Raw genomic sequence first — 19864 nt, 5'->3', positions numbered from 1 at the left:
GGATATTAGAGTAATAAATAAATGTAAAATATGTGCTATAATTTTTCTACAGCTGAACTGTAACTGGCAGAGTGTGTTATGAGTTATAGGACACACAATTATGGTCTGAGCTCGAGTGAGTCAGGCTTAACGAAATGTGCGGTCGCCATGTTAATACTACAATTCATGATCGAGGCCACTCTTACAGGCGTTCGGCTCTTTATAATCCAAAAAAAAAATTATGTGATTCAGTAACAATATATGAGTTTACAGTTGTTACCCTCTTCATTTAAGGCTATGAAACTTTAATACAATATACAACATTTAGAGATCATGATTTGCTACCAATTCTTCAATAGCCAAAATAGAATACGAACAACGTGAATCCTCGGTTTGCCAGCAAATATATAATATATTAGATAAGTCAATATAATTCACCATAACTGCATCGGTCGATTTTTTTTCGGTTGTTTTCGGCTACGTTATCCCTGTAAACAGATCCTCGAAACCTTCTTTTGGGCACAGCAGTAAGGACGTGCCCCACTAGGAGTGGAAACGGGGGTAGGTCTTGCTGGACCTAACTAGCGTTTCTTGAACCGTCCTATGAAACGACATGGTAAGCATGCAAGCACATTTAACTGTAATATTTTTGTGTTTGTAATGATAATTTCTGGTATTTCATAATCCCTCATAATCATAACCTTAGTAGCGCTGAGAGCCTAGCTGGAGGCTTCCTGTTTCTTATGCTCACCGACACACGGCCTGGCGGTCAGTATGGTTCAGTATACCGCAAGCGCGACCTAAATTTGGAACCTAGACTACTCATTAACTAATTTCGAAATATTCCTCGTTTAATTGGCACATAACTATTCAAGTGATATTGGTTAGCTGTAAACTTGTGCCGGCCAAATACGGTACATACGAAAAATTCGGATCGAGTTGAATTTTGAGCTGATACCAAGCCGAAAACTTTTTGAGAAATGTAAGGGATGAAAACTGGCTTAAGTAAAAGAGAGTATGAAAAGACGCGAAATGTTTCAAGAAGACCACCCGTTGGAGCTTACTTGAATGATTCAATAGGCAAATTTTGTCTTATATGATGGGCCGCAAGCTGGTTAGTTCTCATCTTCTATTTTGTCTAAAAAACGAGGTACGTAAAAAAAACAACTTTCGGCCGTCTTACATGGTGGACGGTAAACCGGTTGTACGTTAGGCGCTTTGTTTAATATAATTGTATTCAGGTATTTACAATGCGTATCATTATTGCAACGCTTCTGTATATAGGTCGTATTAGATGAGGATCAAAAGATGAGGAGGTCTTTGTCCAACTTTTAATGTGGCTGAAAAATCGGCCAACATTGAATAGGGGCAATAGCTCAATTCAGTGGTGCCGACGCGACGTACAACTCTGCGAGCGTGATCAGGATCTCATTATCACGACCGCAGTTGCGCTCTTTTCCCATTGAAAAAGCAGTAAATCGCAACAGACGAAAATGCAGAAGAAAAAGCGCAGTGTTTTGGCCGCAACGACCTTCAGTGTGCTAGGGTATCATTAACTGGGACCATCAGAACGCTCGGATCGCGACGATACTAGCGACTCCGACTGCAGCTGCTGATGCGATAATATCGTGCTGACCCCCGGGGTGATACAAACAGAGACGATTTGGAGAGTCAAAAATCCCTAATATTAGCTCATTAGATCGAGCACGGCCAACTGACAGGGACTTAGCGCCCTGAAGGCTGGTGAGAGGCTCAAGTAAGCGTGGTCTTGCAGGAGCACTGTGGGTCTATCCTTTAGAAGAAACAATTACCATGAAACACATTTCCTGCTCTTCGCCCATAACACGGACTCATCTATCAGATATGATACCTGCTTCGTTGGCCAGCGTACTATGTATGGGTTGGCCCTATTTAAATAAATACTGTATACAAACTGGCGTCACCCTTCGAGCTCTAATCGGCCTTTGATTAACAGCTGTGATTAAATCATGAATAGATCTCATCGTCAGACGGTCATCTCCAACGACAATGCATGGAGTAGGTTGTCCAGAAATTCCCACGCAGGTTTCCCGAGTTGACGGTGGCCGGGTGTATAACTAAAATCATGTAAACAAGCCACGCCCGCATCCGAACCTAGACCATCATGTTCCGATGTTTAGCAGGAAAACACGTTACACACTGCGCTATAACGAGGACGAATTTCTCATGCATCTATGCAATCACAAGATACTAACCGTTTTCCTGCAAGCAGAGCACATCGTTGTTTTGCAGTCTGGGCACGTTACCATCCTCCGTTCGGGTACAGTGATAAAGCCCGACGAGCACTGTCAGCCAAAAATGGTACAAAATGAATCCAGGTTTCAGTTGGGTCATATTAGAGTGATAGACAAACCAATAAATGCAACGATAACATCGACGATACAACGCCCCCTTGAGGGCTGACGATACTAAAGCTCTACCGTGCATTTATTTATGCTCTCTATTTATAACAGGTAAATGTCGTTTAATTGTGAAGTTCGCTAGAAATAGTTATTGAATTGCTATCGATAACTACAAAGATACGGGTAAATTATAATAATTAACGCTCATGATGCAAAAGGCTATATATTGTATATAGACGCGTGAAAAGAACGGAGACTTTGCCGAATCGAAGTAGGTTCAAAACATAAATAGTAATGGTGACAAACCTGAGGGCACCAACAGAAATTTGGGTCCTTCATAAGAGCTCGTTCAACAAGTCTTTTCTGGAACAGCTCAAACGTCTCGTTATCCAACAGGTCCTTCAGCTGCAAAGCAGATAGGTTAGCTAGAGAGGATCCATCTTAATGCATTTCTTATACAATAAGTAATGATAATGGTATCGATTATCGTTTGTCCTCTATAAAAAACTCACCAAAACAGACATATTGCTGAAATAATTCTGTTCGATTTTCTCGTCGGCTAGGTCGGGCTCGCGGCAGAAGGGGCAACGCAATTCACTTATGTTGTGCTCACGGATCTGTATCGTGAAGTACGTTTGGAGGCATTCTCGACAAGCAACATGGGGGCATTGGAGTAGAGCCACCATCTGCGTTTCCATTGCCAAGCAAAAAGGAACCAATCTATGTATAAATTTACAGCAAAAACATATACACCCGTACAGCCACATAACGAGATGTGTTTTTTGTTTGCATAGCAGACTCATGAATTGTCGGCGCCGCATTATATATGCGCAATCAAAAATTATTCAAGGTCCAGTAACCGTTGCCGATCAAAAAATATAATAAATGGTAATAGGTATCCCAATTCTTATATCGTATGACGTACCTTTTCGCACAATCGTTAACATAGAACGATGTCATACGTACAGTATATAATTAGATATAAACATCAATTTATATCGTACGAATACGACTATAGACTAAGGGCACCAGATTAGGCCATCGAAAACCTGGAAGAAAACACTGACAGGTCCTTAAAAACGTTCAAAAAAAAAAACTGAATAACTATTCCGAGAACGAACTTTAGATTTAACCAACTCCAGATCTTAGTGTTTACAGTTGATGATATATTAAGTCACACTTTGATATATTAGCGTTTTGGAAATAGAGGGATCGGGAAACTGCTCAATATACAATGCTCTCACATAAAGATAAAAACGTATTTATGCAATGATGTAATACGACTAAAAAACTGCATATACAAATATTCCTAATATATAAAGATTCCGCTGTCTGGGACGTGAGTTTTACAATAGATAGATAGCAAAAAAAATAAAATATCCCGCGAATCTACTATAACTGCGTGACGGTATTTCTGACATCGGGGAAAACCAATAAATCATTACGAGTGTTTTATAAATTTCTTTTTTTTTTGGTGTTTTTTTTTTTTATAGAAGTTGCATAAACATACTTCTATATGCGTATTTTTACGCGTACAGTCTTATTTGGGTTGAAGAAGCAACACTACAGATATCGTAGCTGTTCGGAAGGTTGTTTGTATATCACGTACAGACAGTTTCATCAGATTTTGTGTTTTTATTTCGTAGCTGACACGTTATGTCATGTCATGTCAGCCAGAAAAAAGAACAGCTCAAGGCATTTTTTTTCTCTCTATATAAAAAAATACAAAAAAAAAAAACTTTGGACTAAATTTCGCATAGCGGAGCCGTTAGCATTGCGTAATTGCGTCTTGCTTCACGAGCTCACTTCCGTAAGCGGGTTGAGTACAACTACTCGATTTACAGGTAGAAGGAGCCAAAGGCGAAAAGAAAAGTAGGCTGAAGTGTGAGTCCAATATTAGATCTCTATACTATTTATATATGAAAAGCAGCGCTTTACTATTAAAGGCGATATTTCTTTCGCACCGTGAATATTTCCTTAGAAAGTCATACATAATGGCTGTCAACTATATTTTCTGTAGTGAAACTTCTATTAAGTCAATTGGAGCCGCTGGGCATATACTGACTCGAACTAGTTTACCAGAATCTCTATATTTAGATACATGTTCTTTCTGCCTTAGCCTAGTCTGTAACGTCACTCTAGTCTCAATCTTTGTTAGTACACTTCTCGACTGCAGCAAAAAAGTTATGCTGTGGGGTTTGTTCTGGCAATACGTTGGTTCCCACTTTCTCGCTGTGGTGCTCTATCCATTAGTTAGACGCGTTAATGCGTCTCTCGTAGATGCGAGCCACCTTAACGAACGAACGTGCCCTGCACGTTCGTCAGAACAGACGCAGGCGTGAGACATACGCACGGTTGATGTTCCGTAAGACCGACATCGTGTTGCTTCTCCCCAACACAAGGGCCTCTTCTTGATTCTGACCTATTCCACTGCGCACGTTAGCGCAGAGCGCTATTTCAAGGCCTACTCAAGCCACTCGGTTCGTTTGCTTGAAATCTATTTATATTGTGATCTAGGGTCGTAACGGCCCATCTACGCGCTAGGTCAGATCTGACCGGCTTTATATTAGGGTAGCATATTGAAAAAAAGTAACTGTTACTGATGCTGGAATGAGTGTAAGAAGCCTTAGGATACTGACTGCTATCGACGTAGAACGAGTATATGTTGTATGCGGGGAACGATTGATGTAGAAACGGATAGAGCGTAGGATACTCTGAAGAAATAGTCCGTGTTTATGTTGAACGAAATTTAAGGAGCATACTTAATAAGTGTGTGATGTTTATAGAGTGATTGCTATAGATGCCAAACCATCTATTCAACGAGTATCGACACGACATTAATTAACGATAGTTATGGAAAATAACTATAGTGAGCGTAGAAGGAGTGTCACATAGAAGGCGCAACGTCAGCACGCTACGTCGTATGTGTCCTGGAGAACGAGCGGCAAATAGATATTTTCGAAAATTCTCAGTCCATATTTTTGTCTTCCCTGTAACCATTAAGCGGACTAGAGAAAAACGGTCTGTTAGGGACTGGATTCATAATTTTCCTATTTAGCGTTGAACAATTGAAACTTCTAGACCGCGTGCCTCTACGTACTTTTTTCTCTGTCTTACACACACACGCACACACATATATATATATATATATATATATATATATATATATATATAGATATATATTGAAAACGTGGCTAATTTAATTTTATCTCGAAATCCGAAAATGAGCAATTTAAAAAAAACCAAAAATAATTATAATTAATCACATTTCCACTAAAACTAATTGAATAGGCTTCACGAGTTCTTGCTCTTATTTTCCACGCAGTTACTGAACGGTACTGTCTTTGCAATGCCTGAACTTTTATCTAAGTAATATTTACCTAAGTTACAGATATCGGTCTATTAGCTAAAATGGTTTTACTAACAAACAAAGTCAATGGTCTTGTAACATTTCTCATCTCGAGTAGTTTAGCCGCATTTCAGGTACATAGTGAGGACTCATGTGATTAGTAAGTTTAACTTTGAGTGGACAGTATTGAAAAACACCAAGCGTTAAGTGTTGGCACATTGCTTGTTGATATTTTTTCATAGTCCGTGGTCCAAGTTTAAAACTGAAGAAAAGCGATTACCGTTTAAAATTTCTCTGAACTTTCACCGTTGCCGTCTGCGCCTATCTCCGTAAACTGGAAAAACGTTTGCTACAAGACACGCTTAGGTTCATCTAAAAGATACGGATGTGTGTAAGGCGGACCACAAACTTTGCCTTTGAGACAGTGTTTTACCATTATAGTGTCCAGGTAGTTTACGTGTTTCTCCTTCCTAGTTGTAATAGCACTTTGGTGCACCTTGTATTGGCATGACTGCTCCGCTAAGATGCCTGATACGCTTTTGGCCTATCTGCGCCGGTCTTCATTCACATCAGTGCAGGCCATCATTTCAAGACAAATGAATCTCTCTCTTTCTGAGTTGCGAGACCTGCTTTCTTACAATGTACATTTAACATTTAAGTTCATAAAACTAGGTAGGTGCATCTCTTTACGTTACCTGCCTTAAGTTAGCATCGAACCCGGTCACGTGTTGGCAAATGGAACATAATTTTGTAACTACCAATGTAATGTAGGAATTGTGTCGGCAGGACAAGCTTCTCTTTCACATTTTACTCGTATTCTACAATTTCAAATCAATATGTTAAAAACCCACTGGGCCGTAGCTAGGACCAACATGATTAAGTCTATTTTCGAACCTATTTCGAAAGCTCATTCGCGTTTTACAACCCCTACCTACAGACTATTATAGACTTAACACACTCCTACTTCCAACATAGACTATACACGTTAGACAATTTATATACAATACTGTAGAGCTTAGTCAACGAGTGTTGTTTCCAATTAAGTATATATTCACCACACAAACTTAATTAGCTAATTGCGGTCACATGTATCGCCTGTCTTGCTGCTTCAGAAATCCAACGGTAATGTTGGACGTCATGTCTTCGTAACTTATGTTATAAGGCACGTAAGATTACTCGGAAAAATACACCGGTCTATAACACATCATAAGAAGCTAGTAGAAACTTTCGTAATGTAAAATCCCTATGAAAAAACATCAGAGACACTCAAGGTTAGCTGTCTTGGGCCCTCGAAGAATGTTCTATTCTGAGCAATGTACAACTGCGAATGCGAATGGAAGACAAGCGTCTGCGCCGCTGTACGGTCAATAACGCGTCTTTGACACATATAATACGTGTACGTGTTTGATTCAAGGAACCTTGGACGAGACTGAAAAACCTGCCGCCTTCGTTGAAGACGAAAACGCGTCCAATGCGTCCAAAAAACTGTCACACATAAAATACGTTTTTGGGATTTGATTATTCGAATAGATTCAAGAATTTAGGAATAATGACGATCTGTACAAATAACGTTCTAAAGCATTTCATTAAGGAATAAGTGCGCAACAGGAAAAAGTACGCAAGATACTTAGTACGATTTATGCTTAGATCATCTGGAAGCTGTCGACGAAGTAGAAGTTTCGCAAGGTACAGGACAAGAAGTGTACTTCTTGGATTATAGTATTACTGGTAAACTTGACAAAACATGTACGTTGCAAAGTTCTACAAAAAAAAAATACCTTGATCCTCGTTCACAGTACGCATTCACTCGGTGGAGAATTAAAGTCCGAACGCGCTACGGAAAAGTTGTCATTATGTATTCTTATCTTGTCTCTGCGAATTTGGGGTTTGTCAGTAGGCGAGTGTGTATGCCTCTGTTTATGCATGGCAACACACACTGATCCGGAGACCCACGGGTCGTTTATGTGTATCATCGAAAAAAGATACTATCATCTTCCCAAACTGCAAAACAGTTGACGAAGAAATAGCGTTATCATACAAGTTTATAGAACCGGGGGCTATTTCTGAGCACATTACCCCAACGGTCGACGAAAGCTTTTAATGTACATAGCTACGATTGCATGAAGTAAACCTGTGTTCACATGAGAGTCTCAAACAATAATACTTCAGGGACTACCAACAGACTTCAAACACGAATGTCCCACATAATAAAACAGTAGATGATCACTGAATGCCAACTTACGAAAGTTTAGTTTGTGTTTATCTAGCTGCTCCACTCGTCTAGACCCAAATCATCCTACGGAGTCATTTTGTGAAATAATTCTGCAATGATAATTTTGTTTATTTTCGACCTACGCATAGTAGCTATTATGATAACATTGTATTAAACAATTGTTGATATCAATATGATGCCACCCTGACGATTGCTTTCACTTCCAATCCAGACAGCTACTTCGGATCTCAAATTATATTTATTTTATACATCGTAGCAACCGAACAGTTCTACATGCATGTAGAATTATACCAACCTGACTCATTGGATACGTGCCCACACAAATGTTACACTCCTGCTGAAGGAATACAACTGCCTGATAGACGCTATCTGTATTTTCCGACGCCAATATGGCATCTGAAAGAGAATGAATTCGAATATCAGATATTACCTCATATCCATCCCACTCGATTGAATGTCTATTGCTACAAGTTAAGCCAATTAACTCTACGCCACGAAAAATCCTCATAGATCCCTAAAGTGGTACCAGCCAACGACTACTTAATCATTTATTTCGTCCGTGGCTACAGGCTCTCTGAGCCTTCGCCACCGAGCCTTAGAAGTACGAAAGGAGTTATATATATACGTATGTAAAACAATTGACCTAGCAGACGAGGAAGGCTTAATAAAAGTTTAGCCTTTAATACGTTAACAACTTTCTTGGTCGAAGACAAGGCAATATAAAGACGAGTATTAAACTGGTACAATAAATCATACAAGCAATATAGAAGCTATGGATATTTCTAGTAAACTAATATTATAATTATATATTATTTAGTGACAGATACATATATGCAATCCAAATAAACACTAACTTTATCATCATTTAACTTAAAGGGTTACACAACATTCTATTGCAACGAACAAACACCACACACATATTTAATTTTAAAATTATAAATATTGGCAATTTTGAACGTGTAACTGCGAGTTCATGTAACAGCGAAGCGATAACTTAGAAAAGCAGCTTTATATTTGCACCAACCATATGCAAATATACAATGCTATATATATATATATATATATATTTTAGGAGACAACAGCCTAGGGAGTTTGCAATGAAATTCTTACAATAGGCTAGTGGTAACCTAGCTGTCGATCAACTTCAGGAAGGCATATGAAGGCCGGAAACCACAAGTAAGGCAAACTAGGTCTCGTTCAACACATCAAGCAAGCTTCTGTATTATATAGCATAAACGTATTAGAATTTTGTTTTGTACATTATGTATATACAAATAATAGTAGAGTATGAAGGTTCAATTAGTCAAAGCTAGAATATGGTGTAGCTCAAAGCAGAGAGATTTGCCTACGACTCAGCGAACTTCAGCATTTTTTAAGTTCGAAAGCCGATTCCATGACCATTTAATAACCATGTATATTTAAGCTGAAACCTAGGCGGTTTGTTAAAAAGACGCCATTTAGACTATATGAAATGGATTACGTTTCCCCCAAAGATTATACAGCGTACTCAATAATTTTCATATTAACCAATGCGTCACAATGTCGATAGTGTGTTCTCTATATTGATAACCTACCGTCTTGGTCGAACTTCAAATCGACAAGTTCTGCAACTATTTGGGCCTGTTCCATATTTTCCACCACTCCAGATTTGAGCAGCTCGTGAGCCCTCTCCTGTGATTTCAACACAGAAATAAAGTCATTGTTTATTTGGGGGGCATTGAGAAACGCGGGGAAAATAAACTATTAATGGATAATCAATCGCCTGTAAATGAAGTATGACGCCGTTCTAAAGATGTGCAGTCAGAGAGTTAACGTAAACGCCGTATCGAGAGGAAGCCAAAGCTGAGGACTAGGCAAACTTGTGATACATGTTATCGTTTCAAATTAAGTCACAGGGGCTCTGACACGAGACAACATAATTGTGTTAGTAATGAACAAGCAGAGAAAAACTGTGCATTTGAAGCGTCTTTACGTTAAATTACCAGTCAAGGACGCGCTTTTACGAACTGACAGGATCTGCCCTCCTGAAGGCGGAATTTCTTTTGTGCTATTTCATTTAAATTATTTGTTGTCTCAATTTAGAAGATGCATTACATAAATAAGAACTGTTTTGTTTTTGTCCTGTGCTTAACGTCCATCGCCAGTTTACGAGGTACATTTCTTCTATGTTAAAGAAAACAACTATGCTACATCGACCGGTCAAGCAAACGGCTCTAAAACAATACGAAAACATTTTTCGGAGCTAACCCTTTAATAGGAAAAATATTTAAATATTGTGTCCTGTAACTGCTTCAAGTAAACAGGAAGCTATTGCTAGCTATTCTCTAGGACTCTTCTAGGACTTCATTCACTCACTAATGTACTCGGGTTCCATGTATGCATGGCCCGTTATATATCTCATGGACGCTTGCCAGTCAGCTGGCCGTACGGTCGAGTCGCTTCCTGTTGAACAGCACGTTCATGCAGAGTCCATACGGGTGGCATGTGTGCCGTTCACACATAGGACAAGTGAAACTATCACCCAAACAGACGTTCGTCCGGCCTACCGCCTAACCAATCTATTCTCTCGCACCCGAGTGGCATATATATCTAAAGCCGCCTGCAGTGTATTTGTGCGAATCGTCGACGCGGGTGGCTCGACAAAACAAGCTAACCCTGACGAGAATCGATAGCTTATCAGAATTTCGCTCGTATACATTCCACCTCTCAACTGCAACCGAATGAATTGAACAAAAAGGAAGTAGGCGTGATTGAAAGACTCAATGACAAAGCGAGATGAAGTAGCTGAACGAACGAGAAGAATGGGAACAAACATCCTGGCCAGAGACCTCTTCTTCTTTGGACGACACCATTATAGCCGACCCAACAGCTTTTGCTGGCCGATATATCATTGGGTGACTCACTAAATCGACGGATACAGGTTCGTTCACGCCTGAACAGGGGGCAGGCAGAACACCGGGATACACGGAGAAGGGAGTTCTAGAAAGTTCTTTACAATACATAACTTAGAGTAGGGAACAGCTGCGAATCTGAAATTAAAAACTCTACACGACGGAAACGACCTTGTAGATCCGAGCTCGACAACACGATTATTGTCATTATGTCTACCAGAATAGACGTCTACCGACAGAAAATTATGCCCTTCCTCGCCACCAATGCCATGCTATTACATATTCAATGCGTCCATGCGTTTTTAACTGAAATATAGATATGTATTCCAAAGGAAAATGTTTACAACTTACAGGGCAGTAAACAAGCAAGCTATGTCTAGTGAAAACATAGCAAATCATACAAACATAGCAGCGTATAAGAAAATACTAACTGATGTCACGAAATAATTGAATATTATAGACCTGAGCTAATAGCTGGTCTTCCGTTTAGAACGTATAGAATAAGAGGCGGCGGCGTTCGCTGGGAGTGTCTGTATTTCAAATCTCAGAATTTTACCTTGATATCAGTAAAAACACGTCTATGTCCAAAGTGGGTGTTTTGATGATGCTGTTTATTGAAAATAACCTACAGACGAAGATTTTAACTATCTTTGGACTACCATGGATTTAAACTAGATTGTCTGTATTGTCTACACACGTGTGCCGTAAGTGCCCAACGTCTTCAAACAACGTCTACGGTTAGACGCGTGCCTACTGGACTTAAGTGCATGTAAGATCAAAGTGGAATCAAACAAACTGTATTTGCTCTCCTCTGGGGGCAAAGCCTTACAAGCGTAGCCTTGAATTTCGCGAAGCTAACCTGACCTAGAAACTCTCCGCTTAATTATTTAACTTCAGTTTAGCCATAGCGGATATCTTTAAAAGAATAGGAACTCTCGCATGCCTATCGTAGGCTATAGAGCCTCAAGTCAACAGTTAACTGTACAAAAAAAAAGCCAGCGGACGCTTGTTTAGTAGTTTCCCATTTTCGGCCATTGTTTCTCAGAGATTTGCCAGGAAACAAAAAAACAGTATTCACGGCTACATTCTCCCACCGGGGCAGACAAAACCAGGATGAATAAGCATCAAATTTATTTGAATGTCGGATGCTTTTTAATGAAACCAGCCCTCGAAAGAATGAACTAAGACCGACTTGTCGAGGAGCTGCTTCGAAGCAGTCATACCATACGAGCGTATGGTAAACAGCGCTCATAACGATGGCTAGGACATAGCTAATACTAAATATTATACCGTTAGAAGCGCGGGGGGTTACAGCGTGTAAGTAGGTACATGGTACAATGATGAAGAGGTTCAAAATGTATCCACGTATCTGTTCGTTTGCAGCTTTGCACACGGTATTCAAATATATGGGAAAATTTATCCAAAGTATTTCTAACAGCTGGGAAAAACGTAAAAGTCAAAATAGGAAAGTATCAACATTCATTCTACTAGCCGCACCCGTTGTGAGATAATAAGATTGGGTTGTTTTAAAACACTTCCACGCTGGCAGCTTTTTTTTTTTTTTCTTATGTTTAATATATAAATACCAATATATTCGAGCACGGGAATATTACACATTGTGTGTTGATTATACTCACGTAAAACTTCATAAACGAATGGAAATTTATTGAAGGTAGGCATCTTAGGTCACACACATGTATTTAAATAAAAAAAAGTACATGGTCTAGGCACGCTATTGTCGCTAATAGTGAACTTCTTATACGTATCAATTTTGAAAAATACGTAAATTTTATATATTAAAATTAATCTAGTGACAGCGTCAATCAACTGTTCACTTACTAAGACAAATTAAACATTTTAAAGCCGTGGCCAATTTGCCAAAGGGTATGCAACACCGAATATGTTAAAAATCGAACTCGTTTTCAGTTTATCAGGTCCTTCAGTTCATTATCAGACGTAAGTACCTTTTGTGCTAAGGGTAGCTACTGTTTCAGCTAGCGTCAATGCTGAGGGCGCGCGTTACCGGGATAATACGTTCAATAATTAAAAGTCCTTACTATACGTTGTGATTTGTTGTTGACTTTAACACTAAACACAAGCAGTATATGTAATATATATATTTGATCGATGAAGTCTAGAGACTGTGGAACACCTACCTTGTACTCTTTTTGTTTTACCGAGCTCACAGGGGCCCGGTTTTTCTCCTGAAGTACTGTTGCATCTTTGACACGACGTTGTGGAGGGGGTTGTGTGCGGGATTTCTTCACCACTGCCATAAGTCCTCTCGAACAAGATGAGACCTCATTACGAAATCCTTTGAAAATTGCAGTAACGGCAATTTTTCATGGGATTTTCATACGAGTATAGCAATTTATATATACTATCTTGGAAAAAAATGAATAGATAAACTAGGCGAGCCTTACCTCCTGCCGACACTGTCATTGATAGTATAAATGTTTATACTAAATTAGAAAAGCTATTAGCTAGATAAAATAAAGTAATTACCAACAGATTAATGAACCCTGTTGTAATGAACGTTCCAGTATAACTGATAACAGTGGCAACCGAAACAATAATTTCGAAGGGAAGCTAACACAAATCTTAATACGGCGCCAATTACTAGCTAAAACCTTAGAAACGCTGGCAAGTCTAACGCCCTTACTTAGATCGGCGCCAATATAACGTTACGGACACGCGATCTACGGCAAGAGAACATTAATTATCATGAAGACGCTTGGTCGCTTACATGTTCGACCAGTCGCAAGAATGTCCTTTGGACCGTTAGCGCTAGTCGCCGATCAGATTGGATTTTCTCATCCTTCAACTTAAATTTTGTGCTTTGGGCATATGACTCCAGTATTTCTTTATCCGCATTAAAAACCCACATTTCTTTGAAAAACGCGCTTCGGGGTTCACCACCATAAACATGACAATAGCTTAGTGTGGGCATGAATGTAGATTTTGTACAACCCAATATAACAGCTGTGTACAGGGTTACGCAGAAGAATCTCTATCTAGCCACTGATTCTTATACGGCCAGTAGAAAAGAGAGTAAGTGATCTGGTGCACTGCTGTATTTTGTTATTTATGTTACTTCAATGTAACCTGTACCAGGGGGCCGTTAAGTCTTTTGTCAGCAGCCACCTGCTTCATATGCATGCACGTAGACGTACAGCCATCGTGTCCACACAACGGCCTTTGAAATATCATACATGCAGCTACTATGGTACAAGCATGCAATTGGATCTTTCGTTTGATTTAATTGACACCTTCCCTAGAAGTATTTAAGGACATGCTCGAGGTAAGGTCTTGGAAGATCCCGATACCATATCGAGCAACCATAAACAGTTGACCGCCCTTTTACAAGTCGCTAAATCTTCGGTTCCGTCCCTGGGAAGTTCTACGGTTAGCGAATTCCAACGTACTTTTCATGCAGGCCAACCGTGACTCTATTCCGTATATTTACACGAAATAGTGTACTACTGCAGTTTTAATGGGATGGACCACAACAAATGCCATTTTAGCAATGTATATTTGCCGCAAAATGCTTGAGAGGGCTACATATTAGGATAGGATATAGGAGTAAGACAATGATAGGTAATTACCTTTCGTGAGATCTTGTCCAAACAGTCTTACAGCCGTCTCCAATCTGCGTTGAGGCTTAATGATGATGGCATCGCCGCCTGGAAATCGGCCGAATCCATCGCCTCGATCAACGATTACAATTGTACTGCGACGACGAATCGATGGCCTTCGATACACTGCGATCGTTAGCGGTTCAATATAAGTAACGGTAAAATAGAAACAAATCATTGACCTATCAACAAACAGTCGTTATTTACCTACACTCATATGTTATCCATTAGCGTATACGGCATGGTACACTTAATTGAAAAAATATAATTTGGAAACTATAGATATATTAAGACTAACTCTGTGTTTTATGGACGCTGATAATATCGTATCGGCCAAAACGTTTATTACTTTACAAGCATCCTGTTCAGAAGCCACTGTTCACATTAAAACTAAGGGTGAATATAAAAAAGATTTTTTTTTTTTGCCATCTTTTTTGTGCCATCTATTTTATAATATACGTACCATATAAATACATAAATTCAACTCGACTATCCAGGACGAATGCCTAAGGCGAAGACCTAAACGAAGACCCGCTTTTAAAGGTACGTACCGACATGTTTGGACGCAATTTTTTGAGGTTTGCCTCCAAAATGGGCCAAATCTTCGAGAGATCTTCTAATCACCTTCATCATGGCAGCCTGATTGGCGAGGTCATTTTGAGTTCGTTTTATGGCAGCGTCACTCTCATCACCTGATACATCCGAATAATCATTAGAGTCGTGTCCGTCTTTCTGTGCAGTTGGCTTCGCAGATTCTGGAATTACATGAACTGACACGGCGGGTGGGGCAGAGCTATTCAACACAGTAGCGGATACGTCCGGTGAATCAGTCAACGCTACCTTCCGTTTTATGAACTCCCGTTTATCAGGCTTGTTCTTTGCTTCTATGGAGTCACTTGGGATTTGCTCATCTCTGACTGTGGCCGCAGTTTTGTTAAACGATGGAAGCTCGGCTACAGTATTCCTATCTGTATTCCTATTGGATTGAACTGTTGGGACTGGCGTCTTAATGAGGTCCTCTTTATCGTCATGCTTTCGGCTCGGCAACTCTGACATAGCAGAAGGTTGGAGTTCTTCCGTAGAAGGAGCATTAAATACGGAACTAGCAAAATGCGGATTTTCTGACTCAGCTATTTTACTGTTCTTCGTGCGGCCAACACTTAACGAAGCATTTTGATCATCAGGGAGGTTTATCGTATCGTTAACGCTCTCTTCAAATCCGTGCTTTGAAATCTCGTCTGCTACATACCCTTTCACTCCAAGTTCATCCTCATACAGGTCATAGTCACCTCGCATATTTTCATCGGCCGAATCCGAGTTGTGTATTTCTTTATTTGCATCGCCACCGGTCACTTCCCGCTCCAAACGATCCTGTTCCTCCCAGTATGCGGCCTGTTGTCCCAGAAAGTCCTCTATAATTTTGCTGTCGGCTTGCTCAACGATTTGTTCCTTGAAGTCCTCGTATTCGGTTGTCCTCGTATCCGATATAGCGTTTCCGGAATCATTAATTAACGGAGTCTGATTTTGGTGTTGATCCTTGGCTGGATTTGCACCCGCCTTGGAGCCTCCGGAATCAACCACCTGACTCGAAATTTCAATATCTCGAATATCTGCTACCTCTTCAGGGAGAGTAAGACTCAGTAAAGGGTTAGAAGATGAGGTGATCTCGGAAACGTTTTCTACTTGGGATTCGGTGACGGCTATAACCGTAGCACTATTTTCATCCTCGTTACTTTCAAAAGTTTGAGGTAATTTAAGCAGTGGCACTTCCTCTATATTGGCTTCATGCTCGGCTCCATTTTCGGACTTTTTATCATCTCTTTCATCAAGGGAATACTGACGCTTCTCTTTTTGTAGTTGTTGCCCCGGAGTACCTTCGACCTGGTGATGCGCCGCATCAGTCGTCGGGCCTGCTTTACAGCTTTCGACCTTCGAGGTACGTATCTTGTGGGTATCAATTGGCGAAGCTGGGTCAGGAGCAACCTTTGAGTGCTTGGATTTATCAGCTTTAACCGCCACAATCAGTTTCGCGGCTGAGCTCCCTTCAACGACGCCTTGATTGACATCATTCAAAGTCACTGGACTTGCTGAAGTGTCACGATCCTTATCTGGATTTGTGATGTCCTCATGATGAATTTCAGGGTTATGCACAATAGAAGGATCAAGAAAATCGGAAGCTTCCTCAAATTCCTCGCTGTCATCTGAATCCTGTGACTTTGCGCTACCCTTCATCCGTACCTCAAAAGGTGATACAACTACCGCTCGTGTAACGGTTGCAACCGCGAGTTCAAGTTCAGAATAGTCATTGTCGTCGACTTCATCGCTATCTTCCGTTGTGTTGTCAGCACCGGTAGCGGTAGACGCACCTTCTAAACTAACTCCGGTCGTTTGCTCGTTAGCATCATGGTTTCTACTTTTCGTCGCCTCTAGGCCTTCTTCATTATCACTGTTCATAGCAGTTTGGACCCGTTGGCTGGCGGTTATCTTCGGTGTAGGATTCTCATGGACGAATTTGTCGTCGTTTTTCTCCGGTTCCGATTCCATGTCCGTTACCTTATGTTTTGGCAAAGATCTCTTGCACCGTCTGGTACCTCTTGCCTTGTCTTTCTTGTCGGTGTCATTTGCGTTATTGCCGCTTGAAACGTCTTTGTTTTTTTTAGGTCTTGTGACTTCCGCAGAATCATCATTGCACTTTTCCTCTCCACATTCAACATCACCTCCACTGTCTCTCGAAGATTTGGGTGAACTAGATTTTGAACTTTGTCTTCCCTCATTTTTAACGGCACCGTTATCCTCATTTGATTGGGCCGACATATCGTTGTTTTTATTAAAAGCCGTTTTGATGGCTGACAAAATAGTGCTAATGCCATTTTGGATGCGTTGCTCAATGACCTTCTCAATATTCGTTGAATTGCTAGTGACAGATGACGCTTGGTCGACTGAGGAAGCTGACATGGATGATAAGGATCGTGGATTCTTCTTAAAATAGCCAGTTTCAGCTACCATCGCCCTTTTGTGATGCTGTCTGGTATAGGCAATTCGCTCTTTGTATTTCCTGTAGCGAGTCTCCTCTTTCTTTTGCATATGCCGCTTCATCATAAGCTGGTCTAGTTTGTGAAGTTGTAGGTCAGGTCCAGCCAGTAGGTTGAGACTTTCAGAGCTGGATGAAATTACCGAAGAACCGCTGTTTGCTGATGGTTCAGCGTTACGCAACCAGAAAGCGATCTTTTCATCGGGAGTAACGTCATTCTCGCTGCTCGCTCGACTCAAAGCTGGTTCGCTGCCGGATGGTCCGTTGTTATTAGCATCATACATCTTGACAAGAAATGCGTTCATCGCATTATTACTGAGCTGGGCCACTGCCTGGTCTATATTTCCTTGGGCCGCGAGCAGTTCTTGCAGAATATCCTCTGGTTTAAAAGGACCTTTAGTCGCAATTTCCTGGAACTAATAAGGGGATAATATCAAACAGATTTGCGTATTATACAGTCGTTCTTCGGCCCACGTTTATGCTCTAGGCCATACACTATGTTGACCATGGTTATTACTTCAAATGTCAAGTCTGGTTTAGCGCACGACGGCCAAACATGTTGTATCAGCTGGCTAGATGTATTTAAATACAAAGTCTAACACTTGTAAGCAAAATATTACCACTGCTTGACGTTTCTCCACGGAGTCAAGTACGGCGTTCCAAACATTTCCTCGCTGTCGCCTCAAGGCCGCTTGGGCTTCCATCACACTGAGCTGACCCACGTTCTCCAAGGCGTTCTCTGCTACATACGAATTTGCCAGATGAATTACCGTTTCGATTATGTGTGCCCAGTTTGTTTGCAGCCAAAACACCTGTAAGTAGACCCATCGTAACCATGTGTACGTGTTAAGCCCATTAGAACTGCCAGGATGTGTGCATTAAATACGGAATTGACGTCAACTTCAAGTTACCCTAAGCTAAATACTTGATCGTGATATCAAATAATACAGAAAGGTTAAACTTAGACAAACGGCAGGAAACGCGGCGACGATGTGAAGGGCGCGCATTTCACGGCTTCCGTAGCTCGAAAATCCAAGAGACTCCAAAAGCGGAAAATTAGGCAACACTCTAGGCCGAATTCCCACCAAGGACCTAAAAATTATAGGGAGCAAGAAAGCTGAAACCCTTAAATCTCTGCGCTGTCAACTTGCTAGGTAATCTCTTAAAGAAACTTCTAATGCCTTGTAATCAAACCTTGTTATTATCGTCAAAGGCCAGCATCTTGGACGCTAGAAAGCAGCTGGTACTCCATTGTTTAATTTCACCTCTAATGTAATAATAATGCTGCCAAATGCTTGAAACGAAATAACACGACCCCTTAATAACACGGCGAAATAACCGGCTTTATCATGCTAATTTATATATAATAAGAGTTAGTATAACAAAGCGTAACCACAGGATTACGTTTTCTTTTCACGTTCTTCTGGGTGTGTGTAAGCGGAACCAGAAAGTCTAGAAATAGAAAGCGGTCTACGACGTTCGATTTTCGTGCATCTGGATACGAGATTAATCTTCTAACGTAAGTAGACAAACAATACTGCACTCAAGCTCCAAGTTTGTCTTCATTACCCGAAGCCTGATTATTTATGATGTTTGCAATATTAGTTGAGGTCCGTCAGCACCGTCATTGACGGTCAGCCAAAACCGAAGTACAAAAACAGTACAGCTTTGTATTGCATATTGCTTGTACATGCCGGCATCTTTTTTCCGTTACAAACACCATTGGCTACCCACTCGCATAGAGAATGGTGCATTAGTTTGTTGCTATGCATGATATGAGATAATTTATCGTCCTATCATTTTGCTACGAATTACAGTCAGCCCGCAATAGGCTTGTTGATTACAGTATTTTACATTCATTCGGAGAAGTTCTACGTCTCAGGTTAGAACCAATTCCTTTCATCGAACGTCAGATTTCTTCAGGCACTGTAAGCGATTTGAATATATGAAAAATATGCGGTCGAAACGCCTGTTCCTAAAAGACTTCAAACATCTGAGAATAATTTAGTTAGCTATATTAATGCAATGACTACAAAGCCCGTCGAGGTCATTGAGCTCTGGCACTCAGTAGGACAGAGACGGGGGTTTGGCTTCTTAATAAGTGGTCAGACACAAAAGTAACGAAACATGAAATTGCTCGCTGTTTCAAAGCTTCCTTTTAAACATTTATATTTTAAAGTGGGAGATTTATATTTTAATAGAGTGTAGTTGTTGCCTCGACAGTTGTGTCCCTTGGGAGTTTTTCGAGACAATAATTAGAGATAAATGGGGCAAGAAATCTTCAAGTATCTATCGACATTGTTATTATCTTACTGAATGCTACCCTCTAAGGTGATCACCAATCGCTCGGGCGTACGTCCTTTAA

At 40.5% G+C, this 19864-nt stretch overlaps 1 protein-coding gene across 4 annotated transcripts in view; it reads right to left on the bottom strand.

The window, feature by feature from the left end:
* LUBEL (Linear Ubiquitin E3 ligase) overlaps positions 1-19864 on the bottom strand; it is a 72653-nt gene that overhangs the window by 25562 nt on the left and 27227 nt on the right. For 3 of the 4 annotated variants that reach the window (XR_015310404.1, XM_022830687.2, XM_022830690.2), the window contains exons 18-26: positions 18120-18311; positions 15020-17915; positions 14439-14594; positions 12990-13147; positions 9517-9613; positions 8238-8338; positions 2873-3046; positions 2667-2765; positions 2214-2303 (exon numbers count right to left, since the gene is read on the bottom strand). Coding sequence is in view for 3 of the 4 variants with exons in the window: in XM_022830687.2 (XP_022686422.1) it covers positions 2214-2303; positions 2667-2765; positions 2873-3046; positions 8238-8338; positions 9517-9613; positions 12990-13147; positions 14439-14594; positions 15020-17915; positions 18120-18311 (3963 nt within the window). In the remaining variant the exon portion in view is untranslated. Of the gene's footprint in view, positions 1-2213; positions 2304-2666; positions 2766-2872; positions 3047-6211; positions 7711-8237; positions 8339-9516; positions 9614-12989; positions 13148-14438; positions 14595-15019; positions 17916-18119; positions 18312-19864 lie in introns of those variants that run through there. The other variant, XM_086967689.1, reaches the window with a different exon arrangement.

This window comes from Varroa jacobsoni, unplaced genomic scaffold, assembly GCF_002532875.2.
Source record: "Varroa jacobsoni isolate VJ856 unplaced genomic scaffold, vjacob_1.0 scaffold_287, whole genome shotgun sequence".
Classification (NCBI taxonomy): domain Eukaryota; kingdom Metazoa; phylum Arthropoda; class Arachnida; order Mesostigmata; family Varroidae; genus Varroa; species Varroa jacobsoni.
This window is presented reverse-complemented; position numbering and strand designations above follow the sequence as displayed.